Source organism: Vanellus vanellus, assembly GCF_965231255.1.
Source record: "Vanellus vanellus genome assembly, chromosome: 4".
Taxonomy (NCBI): domain Eukaryota; kingdom Metazoa; phylum Chordata; class Aves; order Charadriiformes; family Charadriidae; genus Vanellus; species Vanellus vanellus.
Window position 1 is genome coordinate 39,972,646 of NC_138909.1, and position 22,490 is coordinate 39,995,135.

Consider the following 22,490-nt stretch of genomic DNA (forward strand, 5'->3'; position numbering starts at 1 on the left):
CTCAGGACTGCATCCAGGCGGGTCTTGAAAATCTCCAGAGAAGGGGACTCCACAACCTCCCTGGGCAGCCTGTGCCAGTGCTCTGTCACCCTCACCGTAAAGAAGTTTTTCCGTGTATTTGAACGGAACTTCCTGTGTACTAACTTGTGCCCATTACCCCTCGTCCTGTCACTTGAGTTCCAATAAATTTATCCATAAAGTTCTATTTTTTAACAGTCTTTTTTTCTAAGGGTGACATAGGAAAAAAAAAGGAATTACAATTATTCAACTGTGTGGAACTACACAGCATCAAATGAAGTGATTAAAGATGCTAAATGCAGACCACATTAATTTGTGTTAATGCAAAATGATACATACATTTCTGAGCTTTGCTCAAAAAAGAAAGGGGGGGAGGGGGGATTAAAAGAAGTGCTTTAAAAGCCCCACACTTACTAATTTTAAAATTAACAAATCAGTTTGTGGAAAAATGAGACATTATTTAAGACTGCAATATAAAGTAATAAAAGCCACCACCTCACCTAATAAAGATCAAGAAACGTCACTTATTTTTTTAATCAGTCCTATAACTTCTATTTAAGAAAGACGTCCAGTCTTGAGAGAAAGACTGTAATCCTTCAACAAGTACAACATCTGTAGATAGAAAGTATGCTAAGGAACATATTGCTTAGCTCCCTTTTTGGCTGAGCAAAAATTAACATCTTCAGCCGCATCCTGTCCTCAATTCTCACACATTTATAAACTTCAAGATGTAAACATACACAATTTTTGATAGGCCTGAGTAAAATTTTCTGGTTTTAAGACAGAACACCACCACCTTCTCTTGTGTCGTATTTCCAATTTATAAAAAGAAGGGTGTTCAGACAACATACAGTTAATAAATAATATCAGGAGATGTACGGGGAGTCTTGCAGAAGACACTGTATTCAAGGAGTTAGTGACCTTGAGCAGGCTATGTCTGCTACACTGGGCCTTGTACTTAAGGCTTGGGAAGCCTGCGTGTTAGCACCAGTAGCTGCTGCAAGGGTGTATGCTGGAATGCCCATAATGGCCCGTGCTGCACACTGGTGGGTGTTACGACTGAGATAACATTGCGACCTGTCAGAAGACATAAGGCTTTGTTTGTTACACAAGATAAAAGCCATCACAGTATGGGAGGGAGAGGGCACCTCTCCATGGACAGGATCTGGGCAGCATGTCATGGGAAAATCTGTCTGGAGTTCATCCGATTCTGCATGAATGCGGGGGTGCCCAAAATCTGAAGGGACATAAGATTTACTCGCTATCTATATTCCTCTTTTTATTCTATCTTATTAAAGCAGCTATTTTATTACACCATTTGTTGTTGAACCTTTTATATGACATCCCAGGAGAACCCTGCACTGTGCCCCTCTCTTCCCCCACCCACCCCGTGCAGAACAGGGGAGAATCCACATTTTCTTGAAAGAGGATTGTTTGTTTGTTTGTTTTAAGCGCACTTACAGCTCCATAAAAATCACTCTTCATGGTCCTTACATAGGACCTATTCTATGCTTTTGTGCTCAGACCTAGCCTTTGATTATGAGTAGCTAACATAACATCTGAAAGCCTACTTTTTATCTTTGTTATTCATTTTCTATGTTGGCTGAATGGTAATAAGCTGCACATTTTTCAGTAAACTTAGCACTTCATGAAATTCTGCAGCAGCCTGTAACAGCAGTAAAGATTCTTATCCCCTTTGGATCAAAACAACAACTGCAAAACCCAATGGTACTTCAGTTACTAAATGAGTAAGAGGGCACTACGTCACTTTCTAAATAAATTCTGTATCCTACTCCTTCTTATCATATTGGTGATAAATGTCATTATGTTAACTTTCTGTCTCAACAGCCAATGTCAAAGCTTCCAACTATGTCAACTACAGTGTTCTTCCTCCGTACTTTGCTTTTTTCGAAATGTTTAAGGCATAACAGTTGGAAATAAAGTGTGTATAGATATATCTATTTGTAAGATTGACATTCAGTGAGTTTGGAGATTAAACGTAGCTCTTCTGCTTCCTTTTGGCAATATAATTAGATGTTTGCATTACCAGTAATCAGCACAAACCACTATATATATCCAGAGAAAAACAAGTTCAGGGCGGTAAGATTCAGGAAAGAAACCTGTTCTTGAAGTACAATACTTTAACCTTCCAGAAACAGTCTTCCCTTTTCTATCAAATGCTTCAGTGGTCACTATCCAAGAAAATGCTGAATGAGCTTTTAAAATCTATTAACTTTTAATTTTTTCTTTTTAAATTAAACTGTCATTCTTTTGTACCGATTTTATATATGTGTGGTTAAATAATCTGAAATTTTCCTTTCTTTTCTCCTGGAATTACATATCATGAAAGCTAAATAAAATGTTTTCATAAAATGTTATTTTGTTGCACTGGCTCTCAAACAAAATAAATACCAATTAAAACCTTAACATCTGAAAAAATTTCTAGCTTGCTGCACTTAGAGAACAATGCAGTTTAAAATGGCTTTAAGAAGATGGAAAAACAGCAGAAAGACATTTTTTCTGCATTATGTATTATTCCAATAAACAGAGGGGGGAAATCCACTGTGGAAAAATCCACAATCACATAATGATTGCTCATGAATATAGAACCACTGTTGTTAATTCCAGGTTTTGTCCCATCAAAACACAAGCTTTGTATTTAAAATTCTGTAAATGTTTTACCTGAATTTCTATCAGAATGTAACAGCTGATAAATAAAAATCAACAGTTTCACATTAGCTCATTGTGCTAGAATTTGCAACATCAGATAGGAAAACACTATCCCTTTCCAAGCCTTCAATCCCATAAGGGTAAGAGGTAAGAAGCAGATGTAATAGAAAATAGGACGATGATGAAGATGCAATAAGGTCATATGGCAAAAGTGTGGAATTCAACATTATTTTTCAGAATTGTCCCACCAGAATCTGCTGTACTTTTAATTGCATAAAAAGTAAATTCACGATGTTTGAACGGATGCTGTCTGCTTACTTCACGTAGAGCCACCACCACTGGCAACCATCCTGATGAATCATACATGCATCATAAAGAGAATGTGTTTGTTATCTTACTCTTTTTTCTCATATCTCTAATGTATAAAGACATGCCCTTATGCTACAGGGTAAATCTATACCATCATTGCTATTTGTTTGCTAACCCACACAAGTTTTTATTATTTTTATTTTAAAAATCATAGTGATAAAAGTGAAGATGAGGTTAAGGTGATTCACTTTTTTGCTCAGCTTCCACTATCAGGCAGAATGAATACATTTATGCACATATCTGCTTTGAATTTTATTCTTATTTTATGAGAAATTCAGATTTGTTGGGTTTATATACAAATATAAATATATATGAACTTTAACTTATTTGTGAAGGAAACACTTTTATCAGTTATCTGTTGCTTGCTTCAACTATTTTTAAAGTAATTATGTCAATAAAAATTCTATCAAAATTCCATTCTGTTCTTATGTGACATGCACTTTTATTTCATTTCAGGTTAGTATAAAACAATAACCAAGTATCAATTTTTATGAATATTAAACTATTTTTTATCAGTTAGAAGTCACAGCTGTCACTTGACTTTTGGTCAAATATGACCATGTTAGCTTATTGTTCTTTAATTTATTTCCTATAAATCTTTACAACGAATCGTGCTGAAGTCCTTTCCCATAGCACGTTAACTCCATCCAGCCTACACTAGTAGGAAGAAAAAATGGTTCATGAACTGAATTTCTATCCTATACTTGGAAGTCTGAAATAAAGTCTTTGCCTAGGATGCTGTCAACGAGTATAAACTTGTTTAGCTCTCTCATAAAATAAAATGCCAGCATAAATTATCTCTGAGGAAATTAGTTAAATAGGTACCATTCAGTATAAGATATGACAGGAAGATTCTATTAAAGTTGCATAAAGCCTTTCAGAGAGAATTTAGGCCATAAATCACAGTCAAAAGGCTTTTAGTCTCATTCCAAGCTCTAGACAGTGGAGATGCCTGGTTGCTTATGATGGCCATAAACCTGTCAAGGCAGTAGCATTCAGATCACATAATCTCTTGTTAGGTGATAGGACTATGACATTACGTAAAAAAAGGCACAGTTAGAAATAGATATACTTAATGGCATGGAACAGGTATATTATTTTTTAAATTTAGCCCCAAGACACAGTGCATGAGGCAGATAATTTGTATCCTGCTTTGTGTGACTAGGTGAAAGAATCTGCAGAAGCTGCTTTGCAATATATGATGACGTCATAGTGGGTGAACTGAGTAACACAAGAATCTGTGATTGATGACCACGAGTAAAAGCTACTAAATATTTAAATACCATCAAGCACTGTCAAATTGGTCTTGAAAATACCTTAATAGCGTTACTTGATAACTTGCTATCATGACGGTTGCATCCCCAAGCTGCGTGCGTATATCTCAATAATATTTAGATAAATGCTTAGGAAGTCATATTAATCAATCGCAAACTAAACTGCATTTTATAAAATGAAGCTTTGGAAAACACTAAAAAAAATTAAAATACTGTAAAAACTAGGAAATAAAATAAAAAACAACAAACACACAAAATCGTTTAGCTTTAAAGGGAACAGCACATGTTTTCACGATCTATGGCTCTACTTAGGATTATCCTAAGTCGAAACCGAGAGGAAACCAAAGCAGAACAGATGTACCTCTCAAAGTCATTGAAAAAGGAAAAAAAAAAAAAAAAAGAGATTTTAAAAGTTATTTTACTTCAAAATATTTTTACTAGTAGTGAAAATAAGACTTTTAAGTATCGGAAAATAATCCCTGAAAATATTCCCTTGTCTTTGATGATCAATCTTTTTTATTTTCCTTTTTTCTGCACTGTCAGATTTTCTTCTTTAGATCTGTAGATTACACTGATATACTCGATTCCACTATTTCCATCAAATATTCCCATTCCAGTATAATTTTTCCTTTCAATCTTTTTTTAAGCTCACAAAATAGGTTATTAATACTCCTTAGCTATTCATTATACACCATACTCAGCTAACGTTACTTTGACTAAAAATTGAAATTCAGACCAATGGAACACTACCTGAATGTAACCGAATTAAATAAACAAATAAATGCCCCAGATAGAAGTTCCCATTTCTTCCTCCTCTATTTGTGATTACTATTGTACTTTTTAACAACAAAAAAATGCAGTAACATCTTGCCCACGCCACCTTTCTCATAAACATGTTGTCAAGGTTCACTGTCAAATTATCTTTGTTCTCTAAATTCCTCAGCTTCCACACAGTGTTTCAACAAGAGCAAGCTGATGATTTTGGTTTGCCTTACGGCTTCTAGGAGTTGGGCCGATCCAAATCTGCGCTTGTGACTATCAAAGGTAGTCATCAACATAACTCCGCAGCGGAGCTGTCAATTTGTGTGCTCATGCTTTAAACGCTGCTAAATCCAGTAGTACAGAGGAGAATGCCATCAGTTAATAAAAGATTTCAGAGTTCCTTAAAACGCACCTACGTGTACCGAAAGCTAGAAAATAAAAAAACACCTTTATCAGTTATTGTAGAGATGCTGAAGTGCTAGAGTAAAGATCCCGTTTACAAAAAGAGAGAAATAGCAGTCTTTAAGAAAAGAAATAGTCTTAGTTACAATTAACAACCCATTTTTGTGCTGACAGAACAAGTTCCAGCAGCTTGATATTCCTTTACACCAATGCAGCAGCAAAGGCCCTGGAAACCATCACAAATGGCCGCTAAAGGCAGAAGAAAAGCGTTCTGTGATACCAGCACTACTCAAGGTTTAAAGTGTACTGATATGAACCAGATTTTTTTTTTAATGTTCCATTGACAATATTCTTCTATAAATATTTTTGTCCTATATTTGCACAGAAGCAGGATAATAATTGAAAACAGAGGCTGATTAAGTACTTTCTACCTTACAAAGGAACAAAAAAGAGGGTAAATGATATGTAGTCAAGACAACTGTTTAAAATAACCAGGTCCAAATGAAGTACATAAAAGACTTGCTAAAAGTTGTTTCTGATGATTGGTCTGGCGCTATTAGTTTTGAATATATTTCAGAATACATCATAGAGTTCAAGAGGAGTAGCACTACCTAAGCCTCAAATAGCTCCCCAGACAAAACAAGAGACAACACTCACACAGAATTCAATTCAGTAAAAAGAAAAAAATAAATCGAAGGATGAGAATATAATTATAGGTCAGCTAATATGTTCTAATGGAAACCAGGTCTTCTCAAACCAACCTGTTTATATTCTTTGATGCAATTAGAAGTTTGGCAATGTAAAAGTTCATATAGATGTAACCCAGAATTTTGCTAAATATCTAATTTTTTTAACACAGAATATTCTGATTAAATATTAGAGTTATACAACAGTAGTAAAGCACATGTTAATTGAATTAAAACCTGCCAAACTTATTAATCTGAAAAAGTTGTTTTCATTGTTAAATCATTAGTAAAAGGTGAAGACGACGGTGCTGGAATGCATCCAGAGCAATGGGTAGTGAGTCTTGCCTTTACCATTTTCACCAATGATCTGTAAACAAACATAAAATCATTTCCTAAGTCGTCTACAAATTACCTGTTATGATAAATAACAGATTTTCAAAAAGTTGTCTGAATTACTTTGTCAAGTGCATCTCTAAAATAAGTTACATTTTGATATAGCCAAACGCAAATTTAGACATTTAGGGAAAAGTAAGGCAGACTATGTCTACAGTGCGGGGCTGAGCCAGTTGGGAAGGAGCAGGAGGTCCTTGTGAGGACCTGATAGTATATAGGGCATAGTCAGGTGAGGCCTGATAGTATATAGGGCATGTGGTAGATAAACGCATAAACATAAGCTTCCGCTGCTGATGCTTGTGGAAAAAAGTGCCAGGGGATCAGTGGCTGCAGAAGCAAAACATTACCAAACATGTAGTTCTCTCTCCGGAACATTAAAGAAACAAATAAATTTTCTTCTGCAATGAGCAGTTCCCATTTTTTAAGAAAACCGTACCAAAACCAATTACAATCCTCAAGGCAAAAAGACTGCCTGAGTCCTACGGTAACTGTCTTATTATGAAGAACTCCTATTTTGTGTGTGTGCGAGAAAAGCAATCAATATTTACTGATGGTATATTCATAGGGCAAGAATTCTTAAAAGGTCAATTTATTGGAAAAACCATGAGAATCAAAGGAGGAAACTGAAGGAAAAAACTGACTTCAAAATGGAAACTATGCATTATTCTATATTACTGAAACTGATTAATTAGTAAAGCAAAATACTGAGAGAAATGAGGGATTCTCTGACTCTTTGTGTCTCTAACTCCAGTAGACGTATTTCTGGGAGGAAACACTTCAGGCAAACAAAGTGATAGATCTGTATTCAGGCAGAACATGATGCAATTCAACGTCTTGTGAAATGGAGAAGATAGATTAGAGTTAGATGAAATGGTTCCATCATGCTTAAATCTATGAAATATCTGTTCTGAAAAATCAAACTACATTGGAATGAAACTAAAACCAGATTTTAAACTGCTATTTGTATTACAAATGTGATAATGCCAAAGACTCCTCCTAACACAGCCGAGATCTCTCAGGTATTATTAGAGGATGATGACAGTAGGGGAGACTCTGCTGTCTTCAGATTTAGACCAGGTCGTTAATCCCCAGAATGTTTTTACCATTCACCGCAGGGGTTATCCAGCTATCACCCAGCCCAGCTATCTCATTCTCGATGGCTTTAACTGCAAACTTGAGGGAAAATGGAATTCACAACACAAAAAGAGTTTCCAGCCTCTAGAGAATTAAAACAGCACAGTTCTTGCATTCAGAAATATTTCAGATGCGACTGTGGTATGAGTAGGATGTAGAGATCTATTCGCTGTGCATGCTGTATGGCTCTTGCTAGCTATCAGAGTCATGATACTTTAAAATTAATGTTCGAAAAGGTATACAAGGAGCCAATAAAGACGGCATAAGAAATACAAAGGTAATTAGAATTTTTGTTTTCTTTATGACACTAGGATGCTAATTAATACAGAAAAGATTACTATCGAGTGGGAAAAGCAAAAAAAGTTTTACATTTGTGTAAAACGTCATAATGATCATAAGCAGTTTCCAGTTACAGTAAAACATTTTCATGAAACATTTACTTTCAGCTTAAAGCCAAATATTCTCAGATTGAAATACAGCCTTTCCAACAGAAATTACAAAATCTAAAATATCTCAGGCAAGCGCCCTGCTGGGAAGAAGAGGAGAGAACAAAGACCACATTAGAAAAATCTATGCACCCCAGGAAGAAAATTAACAAGAGAACTAGGCTTGTTCAGCCTGGAGAGGAGAAGGCTTTGAGAGCACCTAATAGCAACCTTCCAACACCTACACAGAGGTTCTCAAGAAGACAGAGCCAGGCTCTTCACAACTGGCTCTGCAGCATTTGGTATTGCTGGAAAAAGCAGACAGGCTTTCACACACCCACAAGCCCTTCTTCAGGGCTGATACAGAAGCAGCATACCTGAAAGCCTCAAGAAGGATTACAGAGGGTTTAATTAGTAAAACTGCATTTAGACACTTAGGCCCGGGAAGCCAACTACTTTCTGACAGAGGCTGTCAAAACGATACATGAACAACTAGGTAAATAAACGTTATCAAAATTATCTCACACTATAGACTTTTTCTACCTACAAACCTTCCCTTGACTAATTTTTTTCATGTTTGCAGATTTTCCTTTAATTTACACATTTGTAGTCCAATATGCTGTATTACTTAAAAAGGCAAGCTAAACAGAATGTTCCACTTACTAGTACAATAGAAAGTTCCATTTTCTCAGATACCTCTCTTATTTGTTTTAATTGGTACTAGAAGCAGGGTTATTCTCCACATGGATTAAAAAGGAGCACCAGTATCAGACGTACACCGTTGCTGCATGACCGCAGAAATTTAATGACAAGACACTAAAGTGACTAGATACTCCTGGATGCAACTCCACATCTTATAAAGGATTATTATGTAGCTTTTAAAAGGTCATTTTGCCTTGTGCTCCTATCCCTTTTTTCCTCCCATTCTTTCTCCTTCATTGTTTAAGTGTTCTTACTAATCTGTCCTTTTTCACCTGCTGCTGCCTGTGTCCTCCCTTTCTTCCTCACGTTACTGGCCTCCTCCATTGTCCCCCTCCCCAGCTCTCTTTCACTTCCTCAATTTACTCAGTCTTATTCCTCCTTACCTACATTTCCTCGGATGCTACTTGGAGGGCCACTCAAGGAGCCAAGAAGAATCACGAGCACAAGAAGAAAGTTATCCTCACTTTCACATCCACAAAAGCTCACGGGACAAAGAAAAGCAGTTACACCGAGAATCTACTCTGTTTTGGTAGTCCTAAAGCCTGGCTCTACTGAGTGCAAATGGCATCTTCGGAACTCTACCAACCTCCCAAGAAGTGCCCACCCACTATATAAATCACCGACTGCTTGGAGGTGTTCACTGTGTCCAATACCAGAGAAATCCATTACTTCTGTTGCAGTATGTTCCTGCGATAATCTCACTGTATGAACCACCAATATTAAGTCCCAGACCGTGATGTAAAATGCTTTCAGTAAAATTACTATAGCATTTTTAACATAAGCAAAATCATATTTTCTTCATAATGACTGTTTTGGGAGTGGCCATAGTATATTAGCAGAGACATTAAAAATTAAAAGCAACAACCTCTTCCCCCTTCTTCGGGACAGAAAGCAATGACGCAATGCTTCAGTCTCAATGGTCGACATCAGAGGAATTAAACAGGATCTGATAACAGCACCAGAAATCTATCACCAGTACTAATAACAGATGTTTATATGGGTAATATAAACTAAAAATTTCCATTACAACTTCACAAATTTCGCAAAAAGCGCACATGTGTTTGGACACAGATATTAAGTATAATAAATTTCAGCTACAGAATGTATGAACCGGTAACAGGTAATGCTAAAGTTCAGGTATTTTAAAGAAAATAATTTAATTCCTCTCAGCTGAGACAATGCCAAAATGAAAGCATATTTTCAGAAGTTTGATTTTTAGTGCACATTGAAAAAGACTGACGTGCTAAGAAGAGGCCAAACTATTCCTGAGACTGTCATCCATTATTAAAAATTTTACCCGTCTGTGACAAAACAAGGGTTCAGTGTTCAGTGCTGAACAGACCCAAATGACAACGCGATTTCACAGTATTTTACATTCACTTCCATCTCAAATTACCATCTCGATGATGAATCATTATCTTTAGAGTATATTAATTTTTCTTGGGAACTGGAATTCAAATTTGTGAAAGTGGAAACTTTAAACAATGCCCTGGCACCTGTGAGTCCTACTCTACACTATATATGTTTATTTTTGCTACTAGCATCACATTTCCCACAATTCCGCACAGGTTTGCCATTCACGCTATTTCTTTTCTGTGTATAATGCAGACATATGCATTAGATGCCTCTGTAAGCACTGCTGTGAATTTTGAAAACCTAGCAATCTGGTAACATTTTTAGGCACACAGGTGAAGGAAAGCTTCACTTATTATTTAACAATCTATTTAGCCATAATGATACTGGTTTTAATTTAGGAAGAGATGCCAGAAAATATAAGATCTTATCTTAGGAGCTGTTTACACTACCTATTTCCAAAGGAAAGAGTTAGCCGTGCCCTTTCTGCTACATATATTAATTTTTTCTCAAAGCACTGTACTGAGTTTTCTGCAGAACAAATTTGAGATGTGTTGAAAATGAGATTCCACAGATAACTACCAAAAATTTAGCTTATTAAGCAAAGTAGCATTAAAGCCCAAAAGCTTTCATATGCACATAAACAACGGGCAGCTAAGTATAAAAGTGAATATTTCCTTTGACTCTTAAACTTTCTAGGAAATAAAATACTTATACTGGTAAAAATGGAACCCTGTTCTGTATTCATTATGTGGCTTAGAAAATTACTGTCACGCTCAATGCAGTGCAATTGTAGTTTATATATCAGAGCTCCACTGTAAAAGTTCTCACTACACTCTCAATAGCCGATCAACTCAATGTTCTGAAGTGCTTTTATTTTGCTATGATTTTTACCTTATGTGCCATTTAAAAACTAGACGAGCCCAGATTAACTGACAAGCTAACGAGATTCTGTTCTACTTTCATTCAAAGCAATATCCTAAGATGTCCAGAAGGGAATACCCTAGTAAGAACAAAAATAAAATTAAAAAAGTAAACACGTTTGATTTATGCTTTTATAGGAGGATAAAAGCAAAATCATTTATAAAAATTTCACCTATGACAGGTATAGTTTATATTAGATCATATGAAATCACATTTACATTGCCAGAAACTATCTTCAGAATGTAAATTGTGACCTAATCAGCAGTCTTTCAACTAAAGTAGTAGTAGCATTGTGCTTAAAATGTGTGGAAGGGGAAACAAAAGCCCACAGTCCTGTCCAAGGGGTTTTACCTGTGTCACTTTCTTTCCTAATTTGCTGCATGAACCAGTGTTTTGGAAGAAATATAAAAGCAAGCAGAGAGGAGTAAATAATAAAGCCCTTTTAAACTTAATGTCAATTTTCTAATGCTAGCAACTCCTTACTGGTAAAGGATCTTTTTTTTTGTTTTTTTTTTTTTTTGTGTTTTTGTTTTGTTTTGTTTTGTTTTTTTTAAACAGAAGAATTTTTTTAAACTGCTTCTATGAAAAATTTGTACCTGTGAAGGCAGTTTATTCATGTAGTTGTGATAATTATATTGATAGCAACTGCTTTTTTTATTTGTGTGTACCTTAGTCTTCCTACATGTACAGAAATGTGTTTCTGATCCAAAGTAAGCGAATCAGAGTTACCAGAGTAAGCATCTCACGTAAATATCTGTTGCACCTGTATTTGACCAACATAATCATGCAGCTACGGACTATACGCACATTCACACATCCACCAGTTCTTAGGAAACCATGATCAGACACCAAGGAACACAACGGTACAATGCCTCCCTTCAACACACAACACAGAACTTAGAGAGTAAATGATTTTTATAGGGGGAAAGGAGACTGTGTCATTTGGATGATTGTCTTAGAAATAAGTGGGTTTATGTTCTGCCTTCCTTCATTTTTTCATCTTTCATGACACCAGTGGTCATCATAACAACTTACTGCTAGTCGATATTAAAGCATTTGTTGCAAGCAGTGTTCGTTACATAGTACGCGATCTTATAAATCCTGCAAAGTCAGCTGATCTAAAAATATTGCATCAAATTACAGTTCTCGAAAACCGTATTTTGCATAGGTGTGGCTGGCTGTTCCTGCGTAACCACTGCAGATCAGGTCTTCAGAGGATAAGACAATTAGGTAACTAAACCACTTGGAAACTGGACAGTTGGATATAAATATTTCGTTGTTAAGGCCAAACAAGTCTTAACCAAGCATAAACAAATTTGTCAGGGTTTTGTAATTTGGCAACATTCACAACATTTTTCACAGACCGCAAAAGGCAAATGAAGGTGACCGAGCTATCACCAGATTACTAGAAATTCAGCATGATCAAACAACTTCTTTATCCTCAGCTGCCTTCTCAGAAATGTCTGAGCAGTCATTTTCATGACAAAAGAAGCCACATTAAGACTTTTGAAATGACAGTTTTAATTAGCGTTACTGAAAGCAGCTAAGTAAAGATGTTAACATTTGGATTATAAAATTGTCCTGCATGGAAGATTTCCTCCGAAATGTTTAAAGCTTAATAAACCTATATGCAGCTGAACTCAGTGTCTTGCAACAGGAAGCGTCAGGCAGACTTGCAGTGCTACTAATTCTGCCTCCGGTATCTTCTCTCCAGTACTTGGCACTGTTGAATAAGCTTCACGATAAATAGGAATGCCTTCAGTTAATGCAATCAGACTCTCTAGTAAAATAACTACAATTTTACTAGTTATATTTCTAATGAATATGTAGCATTAATTAAAGTAACAGATTTAAAAGAAAGAAAAAAAAAACCAAACAACAAAAACCCAAAACCAAACAGGTGAAGTGTAAACTTAGGAATGGATTTTTCTGCGCAGAAGACAGAAAGGGCAGAGGAAAGAGGTATCAAGGTAGACAAATAACAGGTAAACAGGGTTTATAAGCCCTACTACCATTCAACAGATGATAAAGAAAGCTACTTTTTGGTAGCGGTAGTGATTTCTTTGGCACGTTGAACTCCCAACTTAGTAAGTGAATGTGAACGTGGTCACTGCTGCTCCGCATTTCTGGAGAGCCACAGTTATCCAGGCACAAGACAGCACTGGCAGGCTGGAACTGATCTGGCCCTGCTGAGCACTCCAGCAGGTGAGATCAAGTCCTGTGATGACACACATGCCACGAGGGCCCAGTTTGACTCTTGGTATATCTCAAGAACATACAGGAAGAAAGACTGGGAAAGGCCTTCTTCTCACACCCCCGTCAACCTCCAGAAGCCACACCAGGACTACTGCTTTGCCTTATTTAGGCATCCAGTTCCTTTTCCCCTTCATATTCTCTTCATATGCAACAAATCTCTCAAGGACAAACTATCCAAATTTTAACAGCGATGTGAAAAATATGGCAATTTACAGAACAAATCAGAGGTTTCATTTTACTTCTAAATAAACTTCAGATTACACCTAATAATTATCATTATTTAAACTTTATGGGTTTTAATCAGTTATCTACACATGCTCATTTTAATTTATTTAATGTTTCACAGTTTTTAATACTGATTTAATGTTTAAGCGAGGACTGCGTGTAGTTTTACATGTCTCATAATACTTACGGGTCTTTCGAGCAGAATCTTCTACAAAAAGAGAAGAAATGTCTTCATCCACACCTGCTTCATTCTTTGCAATACAAGTATATGCTCCTGTATCTTCATAGCGCACATTGCTAATGTGAACCTCACTACCATTTGCTGAAAGAAAAAGAAAAATTCAACATGCAGACATGCTACAGTGCTTTCAGATTATATATTCAGAAGGCTTTCTCTGCTCATACTAATTAAACCATTTTCATTCCTGAGTTCATAACTTGGAGGCATGCCAAACTAATCCAAAGGTATTCAACTGGCTAGAGAATTACACGCACTATTATTCATCTCACAGATATCCAGAATACCTCAGCTGATTGTGCACTTCAGAGCCAAATATCAGTCTGAGGTTTCATATATGTTTAAATTACTATGTTTGTCTTTAAAATCAGGTAAATATTATGGTTTTATTACGTTGCATTTGGTCACTTGACACTATCACTGGCTTTACACAAAATAATCCAGACTTTCATGAAACATAATGGGCTAAAATTTCACCATAAATAATAATATTGATAAAATAATTTGTTTGTAGTAACCAGAAGCACCTAGTTTTGTTTTTGTGTGAATGCAGTGTAGGAGTCTATGGAAACCACTTCAGGAGTTGTATGTCAACTCGAGTAGGAATGTCAACAAACTGTCCAGCCTTCAAGAAAAAAAGGTCTTTTAAATAACATGATGTGAATAATGATGTGACAAATGATTCGTTGCATTTTAAGTATAGTATACTTGTTCAACAGTAGGACCTATTTTTCAAAAACAGCCTTTTCAGTATTCTAAAACATGGTCTAGAAGGCTCCCTGGGTTCTCATGTAATACTCCTTCTAGACCATCTTTTGCATGAAGCTAATGCATAGATAGTTTAACCTGGGAAAAACTCAAGAAAAAATGCAATGAGATTTTCAAAATTTTATTTCAAAAAAGTATATTCAAGAAAATGGAATTAAATGTATTTTGCTTAGAGAATAACCATTTTTATTTATTTATCATAGGAAAGGAAAAAAAATAATCCACTCAAATCCCCTACAGGAGAAATTAACAGAATGCTGCTATGGAAGAGGAGTCCATCACTTTCTGCTCATAGTGGAAAGTGTTTCTGCAAGGCAATTGTTCACATACATCCAGGACAGAGTGCCATGAAAGAACGGAGGACTATGACACCTGTAGAGAAGGTAAGACCCTCTTCAGAGGAGCATTCATTGTCTGCCTGTCCCACTGTTTCTTGCATCCTGATTGCTGTCCTATCTTAGCACACATCCTCGTTTTGCAGATGAATAAGAGAAGGTTTTGAAGGGAACACTGGAAGCAAAAATTATTTTTTCCTGTGTCTAACCAAAAAAATCACCAGAAGGACTACAGAAGCTAGAAGGTTTTGTGCTGGCAGGTTCATTGAATTTGCTGAGCCCTGAAGATTCATTGAAGAGTCACAGACTGGCCTTTATTGTTGATTAAAGGCAAGACTTTCCTTTAGTTGTTTTGGGTTTTGTTGTTGTTGTTGTTTGTTTGGGTGTTGTTTTTTTTGTTTTTTTTTTTTTTTTAAAATGCAGTGTCTTCGCACTCCCCTAGAGGTCTGCTGTCTCAGAAAACAGCACATCCATTTCAGGTATTTCTCCTCCTGTCCTTTCCACCATTAGACCCCCAAATCTCACTGAGATTCTTAACGGTCAAAAAACTTTCATTTTCAACTGAGCTGCAGTAAACGTAAAGTTCTGTCCATGTTCTGATCTAAATTTAAATTTGGATTCACGAAAAATAACTAGATTACTATCAATGCATTAGAATAAATCTTTACAGACAAAAGCATTCCTTCTCAGTTTAAATATTAGTGTTGACTACTCATTGAATGTCATTAATATAGTTGTAGGGACAAATTCTAATACCGGGCTGGGACTGGGGCTTGGGCTGCTTGCTTTACTCAGAAACCACACGTTTTTGAATAAAGAAGAGTGTATTGGAATTTAGCAATAATCCTGCCAGTAAGTACAACCATTATTCTAAGAAAGAGAAAGCAGAAGATACGTGGCTTGGGGAGTAACTGGAACACATCTTCTGAAATGTTTTAGCTTTTTCAACCCTTGCTTAAAACTATGTAAGAAGGACAGCTAATACGGCAAGGATGTGCTGATAACACACTCACAACCTGTAGAAAACAATAAATATGCCCGTTTACCTTGAAGAGTTAGCTGTTTGGATAACTTCGGAGTGATATCAATTCCATTCTTCAGCCAACCAAGTTGTGGGTTGGGAATACCTTCAGCATGGCACCGTAGGCTGGCTGTCACACCTGGCTCCCTTGCCTGGCTCTCTGGATAGACTCGGATGACTGGTGGAACTGAAGGCAGGAAACAGGTATAATTTAGTGGAGAAGAGTATTATCTTCGTTTTAAGAAAAATAATTCCAAGCAATTCTAAAGGCTCCTGCAGCTATATATAACAACACACAGATGTGGTATTAGTCACATATTCAGTGACGTTCAATTCTGAACTCTGCCACAGTAAATTTATGAAGCAGAAAGAACGTTCTGTGACAAAACCCTCTTTTCATTGTGCTATCAATGAAAAAAGCCTGAATTGTAATTCAACTGTATGGGGTTGAGTAATAAGATCTTTATTTTTACTTAAATTTCTTTATAAAATATGAATAATGTACAACCAGTAAGTTCTGATGTGATGAACGGAGATTGTAATTGTCCTGTCTCACAAACCATTTCTGTAACACCTCATCTCCACCTTTCCCCTCTCTCCAAAACACCTATCAGCAATACGTTTTACCTGTATAAAACATGTAATCACAGAATCACATAATGGTTAAAGTTGAAAGGGTCCTCCAGAGGTCATCTTGTCCACTCCCCCTGCTTAAGCAGGGCCACCTAGAGCCAGTTGCCCAGGGCCATATCTAGGTTTTAGAATATGTCTAAGGAGGGAGACTCGGTCACCCTCATAGTAAAAAAAGTGTTTCCTGTTGTTCAGACAGAACCTCCTGTGCCCAGGATATCATTTTCTGCCTTTACCACATGGGCGCACTCATGTTCAACCTGGTGTCCACCAGGAGCCTTATGTCCCTTTCTGCAAAGCTGCTTTTCACCTGGGTGGCCCCCAGCATATATTGGTGCACGGGGTTGTTCTTGCCCAGGTGCAGGACTTTGCACTTCTCTTTGTTGAACTTCATGAGGTTCTTGCTGGTCCATTTCTCCAGCCTGTCAAGTTCCCTCTGGATGGTAGCATGACCCCCTGGTGTATCAGCCACTCCTCCCAGTTTGGGGTCATCTGCAAACCCACTGAAGGTACAACTTTGCCCCATCATCCAGATCATTAATGAAGATGTTGAACGGGACATTTATAAGACTAGTCTTCTGAGTTTCATTATTAGCAAAATATAAGAATTGTTGACATCGCTTTCCCAAGCTTTGGAAACCTGCTGCAGTATATGCTTACCAAGTAAAAATCTGCTACATACCGCATATCAGTATTGGCAGAGAGAGGGCATATGACATCACAGTGGACGTATTCCTATTGGTAATCAATGACTAAGCAAGATTTAAAAATCCTACTGTGTAGACTTTTTTAGATGAACAATTATCGATCTGATCTTTAATTATGTACAGAGAGAACTTGCTTGAGGTTGTTTCTAACAACAAAAAAATATAACCATAATGAAGGTTAAAGAAGCATATTTCCTATTCTCCAAAGTTTTGTTTAATTCAGCTTTAAAAATGTGGAATACTTATCTGATGTCACAAAACACAGCTGGGTAGAGGATGAAGTATCAGTTGATAATGAAAGAAGATAACAAGATCAAAAATTAACTGTGCCTGTTTTGGCACGAGATTAAATATTTTCAAATGCTATCCAACTGTTTACAAGAAAAGTCCCAGCATGCCGTCCTATTAAGAGTATAGAAATGCCTCAGATTTCTACATTGCAAGAAACAGACAAATGTACTGTATCTCAGAGAGGATGCAAAAATCAGTAGGTTTCAGGGATATTTTAAACCCAGTTAGAGATGAGGGTCTTTTCAAATGATATACATTGAAAATTACACATAACCCCAATATGGAGACTGCAAAAATATAATAAAAGAACATGGAAGAAGATTAAAAATGTGAAAATTATGGCTGCTAGTTCCTTAGACCCCCAGCTGAGAGGAAGAGCATACAAAACTCAGGGATTTAAGGTTTCATTGAGTTTCTGGAAGGGACTTTGCTTTTATAGACATGGATCTCTACTTTTCATCTCATGTCTGACATTCCCATTCCTTTTTCCCCCTCCACTTCTTCCCTGTTCTGTCTCCTCTCCCATAGGATCTGTGTGTTCCATACCGAGACTTTGCCTTCCCCACCGTGTTCCTCAGACTAAGCCCCACTCAGCTGCACACTTGGATGGTCTGAGCCTCTTTTTGGCACCTCCACTCTCAGTCCAACTCTGCCTCAGTTCCCAGGGCCCAATTTTCATCTCTGCCCTGTTCAGCATTTCTTGACAGTAGATGCTTTAGGCAGATTTCCCAGTGCATCAAAGCCAAAAGGTTTATTTCTCCACCTTGACTCAAGAAGAGCAAGGAGCAAGAAGAGACAGGACTGCCATCATATAACACTCTCAAGCACCTCAACAACACAAACAACTTTTAGGACCAATAGCAAGGCATTTGACCCACTGCATTCTGACTATCTATGACAGAGTATTTTTTGTCTTTTTTGTGCCAGTGAAATAGTCTTATTGCATATAAAAACTTGTCAGACTTCTACTGAGTGCATGTGAAGAGAATTTAACAGTCCAAATTTGGAGACTTTTCATTGATTAGAAAAAGGGACATATTAGTTTTGCTTGGGCAAAAGGCAGATGGTATTTTTTGGGCACCTTTATTCTTAGCAAAGTTTTAGAAAACATTACAACAGAAATCAAATACTTCCAAAACAAACAAACAGAATCAAACCCTGCATCACAAGATGCTATTGCTGCTAAATTAACTGCTCAAGGGTTAGGAGATGTGAAGGTGAAGACCTGTTCAAGTGAAAGCAGGTCTGAGTTTTTTTATCCCATATTCGTGTAGTACTTCCTGTTCCTTTTAGCTGTGTTTTCCCAGGCGCAGAGGTACTTGCATGACACTAGAGTTTATTTCTTGCCCTATCTTTCCACCATTTACTGCCATTTCCAATTTTTCTCAGCAACTCTGCGTCTGATCGGTTATCTATAAAATTAGAAAAGCTTTTAAACCTTTGTTTTGCATTATAATCTTTTATTTCATATTACCCTGGAGCCTACCTGTAATACAGCGCCAACAACTGTGCAACTGAGGCATGCAGGCAATTACAATATTAGTGCAGTGTGGACTCAGTCTAAAAAGTTAATTTGATATGACAAGTTTGATGGAAAGTCTTTGGGTTTACTTCAATCACCTTTTTGCATAACTGACCAGAAATGTTACCAGAAAGGAAATTTTAAGTACTCCAATATGTGATTTTTTACGCGGACTTTCAAAGAGGTATGTTCTAATTCCTTAACCTAAAGAAGTCTACGTTATAAGGGAGAGACCATTACATAGGTTAAAAAGGGAGGGGAGAGAAGAGGTTGCATGACTGTATTTAGGAGAATCATATATAATGCATAATTGAATGAACCCTACATATGGTGAATATAAAACTATACGTTTTACAATTGCTATAAAAACCCCTGAAGATTATTTCAGTCAGGTCTAATGGAGCGGAGGGGGGGGAGACCAAAAATAGTCTCTTCAAGCTGTCTGGAATCCAGGGATAATGTATGTGCTTAAGAAAGAAACTTGTAATATATACAGTGAACTAAGTTCTTCTATTGCTGTATATGAGCTCTTTTTGATGAAACGGAGATATTTTGTTTCAAAAAACAAAGGTGGTAAAAATTCTTCAGACACTATGAAGCATCAATTTATATCTGGCTGAGGGTCTGGACTCTCCTTTCTTTACCTTATGATACAAAAATTTTGGGTTTTTTAATAGGCCTTTTGTCTTGTAACTAAGGTGGGGAAAAATTCCTGTCACCTCCCTGCAAAGAATTTGCCTTGTAAATCAACGTGAAAGCTCAGGGAGTAGGATACCATTGTTAACACAGAAAGAAAAATGTCACATTGGTACTACATATATATTAAGTTGATTTGTAACATACACCTTAAACTCATACCATTTTTCATGCAGGTTTGAATTTGAAGGTAGTCTTCCTTTTTGCTTATAATATGGCTAATGACATTTTGTTTGTTTGTCTAGAGGCAGCTTTCCAAAAGTAAAATTCCTCAAATTTGCACTTTGAAAAATCTAGGCTATGACATGTATATGCTTGTAAAGTAGAAAACCTGAGTTATAAAAAAAAAATTACATTTAAACTTATCTAGGTGTCGTGGTTTGGCCTCAGCCAGCATCAAAGACCCACGCAGCCGCTCGCTCGACTCCCACAGACGTGGGAAAAATCGGCAGAAAAGGGTTGAAATAGTGCAATTTAACAGAACAGCCAAAGGGAAGAAGAAAGAAAAACACCACCACCGATAAAGAAGTATAAGGATGCGATTACAGTACCGCTGCGCAGCCCACCCCCGAGTGGCGACTGCCCCCCCCTCCCCGGCTAGCGCCTCTTATAGCCGGGCATGGGTCACGTGGCATGGAATACCTGCCTCCCTGCCGGCTCCTTGGGGAAATTAACCCCATCCTTGCCGGAACCAGGACACTAGGTATCATGTCTATAACTGCCAACCTGATCAATAGTATTAACATCTCTGGTTACAGGCAGCCATCGATCCATAACATAATGAGAAAATGAAAACTTTCTAGGTATTTCAGCTTTTTCAATAGCAATTTTCAAGGGTTTTTTTTTGGTGTCAGATGTAGCTATCACATTCATGTAATCCTAAGAACAGTAATAAGAAGAAAGATTAATAATTTTTATAATGCTCCTTTAACACTTCAATTAACATAAGCAATAACATAAACACAAGGAAAAAAATCTTGGTTTATTATTCAAATTCTTTTTTTTTTCACTTAACTGATGTATACACTTCTGTTATCTTAAATAGCTGAATATTAACATATAAAGTGATGAATTGAACATATTAATACCATCAAAGGGCATTTTAAAGACAGGTGGCCCCCTACCAAATACAACAACCCATATTACAAGAATATCTGAGTTTGTTACAGATTTTTTGCTCTGATCACCATTTACTATTTTGTTTAGAAGAACTCTACCAGCATTCCCCTATGGAAATTCCCCCTGTGGAAAAAAACAGAGGCTAATAAACAAGCATGAGGGAAATGATACAAATCCTTCTGTAATACAGATTAACTAAAGACAGATTTTTAACGAAGAAATTATGGAGTTGATATTATAAATATTTTATGGGAGATTGAATTACATAGCTTCTCTTTGCCTTCAGTGATACTAAGACCATCACGTAATTATCTGAGAACAGACTTTCTAATTCATGGGGTTTATGACACGTGATGTCAACAGTAAAGGAAAAATATCTGATGGAACGCATTTCAATATCACAGATATATGGAGAAAAAAAAATAAAAATCAAACTGACAGGCTCATATTCATATAGTCTCAGAATAGTATAGTCACAAAATTATACACTTTGGAAGGTTTAAGTATTATGTAAATGCTAATAAGTAGCATTATTTAATGAAACAGTTACTCCTGCTCCATTACAACTTTGCATTTTGGTTTTTTTTTTTTTCTTATAGTTCATCTGAAAAAGGGTTAAATGCCAACTTATTATAATATCACTTAAAATACCGTGTTATTTGTATAAGATTAGATTGAATTTTCTCAACATGAAACATGTCTTTTACAGTGTTCGTTACCTGTATTGTTAAGAATTCAGAGGAAGCTCATTATTTTTTACTACTGTAACAGTCAATTCAAAAATTGAAAAAAAATCCTAAAGATTTTAATCTTTAAAGAAAAATAAATCAAAATTATATATATATTTGCAAACTAGTCAATGTAAAATATATAAATATTTTTCTAAGAATATCTTGATTTATACAAATTGAAATCAAGAACTTAAAATCTAATTACATTGTTTTCATTGAACCTTCACAGTAGATCTTTGTGATCAACGAAGCCTTATTATTTCATTAACCTTTTGTCTGACTCTCCTGTTAATACAAGTATAATTATGTGAATTAGTCATTATCACACTTAGAAGTACTGACCATCATGCCTCTGCTTAGGAATATTACTGCTTAGAAGTACAGTTCTACACTGTGGAAGAGCTGTTCATTCAGCCTTTCATCTCAATGGTTTTAACTCAATTTATCCACAATATGCACAGCAAATGATCCTATTGCTCAAAGGGACTCCTTTCTCTTTCTCCTTGCTCCCCAAAAAAATCAACACCCAAAGTCATCTTGGAAGGTACCACTCCAGTGCTGGCCTGTGGAACAGCAGCTATCTGAGCAGAGCAAACATGGACTAGTCAATTTGTCTGGACAACTTCAAATTTATATGAATGACACAGAGGAGCAACAGTAGTGATTGCCTTTGGCACCGTAAAGGTTTACAGTGGTTTCCAGACGAAAAATACAATTTCCTGACAGACACTTTGTCACCAGAAAAATCTACAGTTATCCTCCTTCACCTCTGCCAAATTGTTTCTTAATTTTCTAGTCTTCCAGAAAACCTTCTTCAACTTAAGGGGAGTTTTGCCTGT

At 36.5% G+C, this 22,490-nt stretch overlaps 1 protein-coding gene across 1 annotated transcript in view; it reads right to left on the reverse strand.

Annotated features, from left to right (window-relative positions):
* The window catches only part of FSTL5 (follistatin like 5), a gene marked incomplete at both ends in the record, with an annotated part of 297,136 nt that overhangs the window by 54,812 nt on the left and 219,834 nt on the right, over window positions 1–22,490 (reverse strand). Inside the window, 2 exons of the mRNA XM_082482814.1 lie at window positions 13,781–13,915; window positions 15,981–16,142. Of these exons, the coding sequence (XP_082338940.1) occupies window positions 13,781–13,915; window positions 15,981–16,142 (297 nt within the window). The remainder of the gene's footprint in view (window positions 1–13,780; window positions 13,916–15,980; window positions 16,143–22,490) is intronic.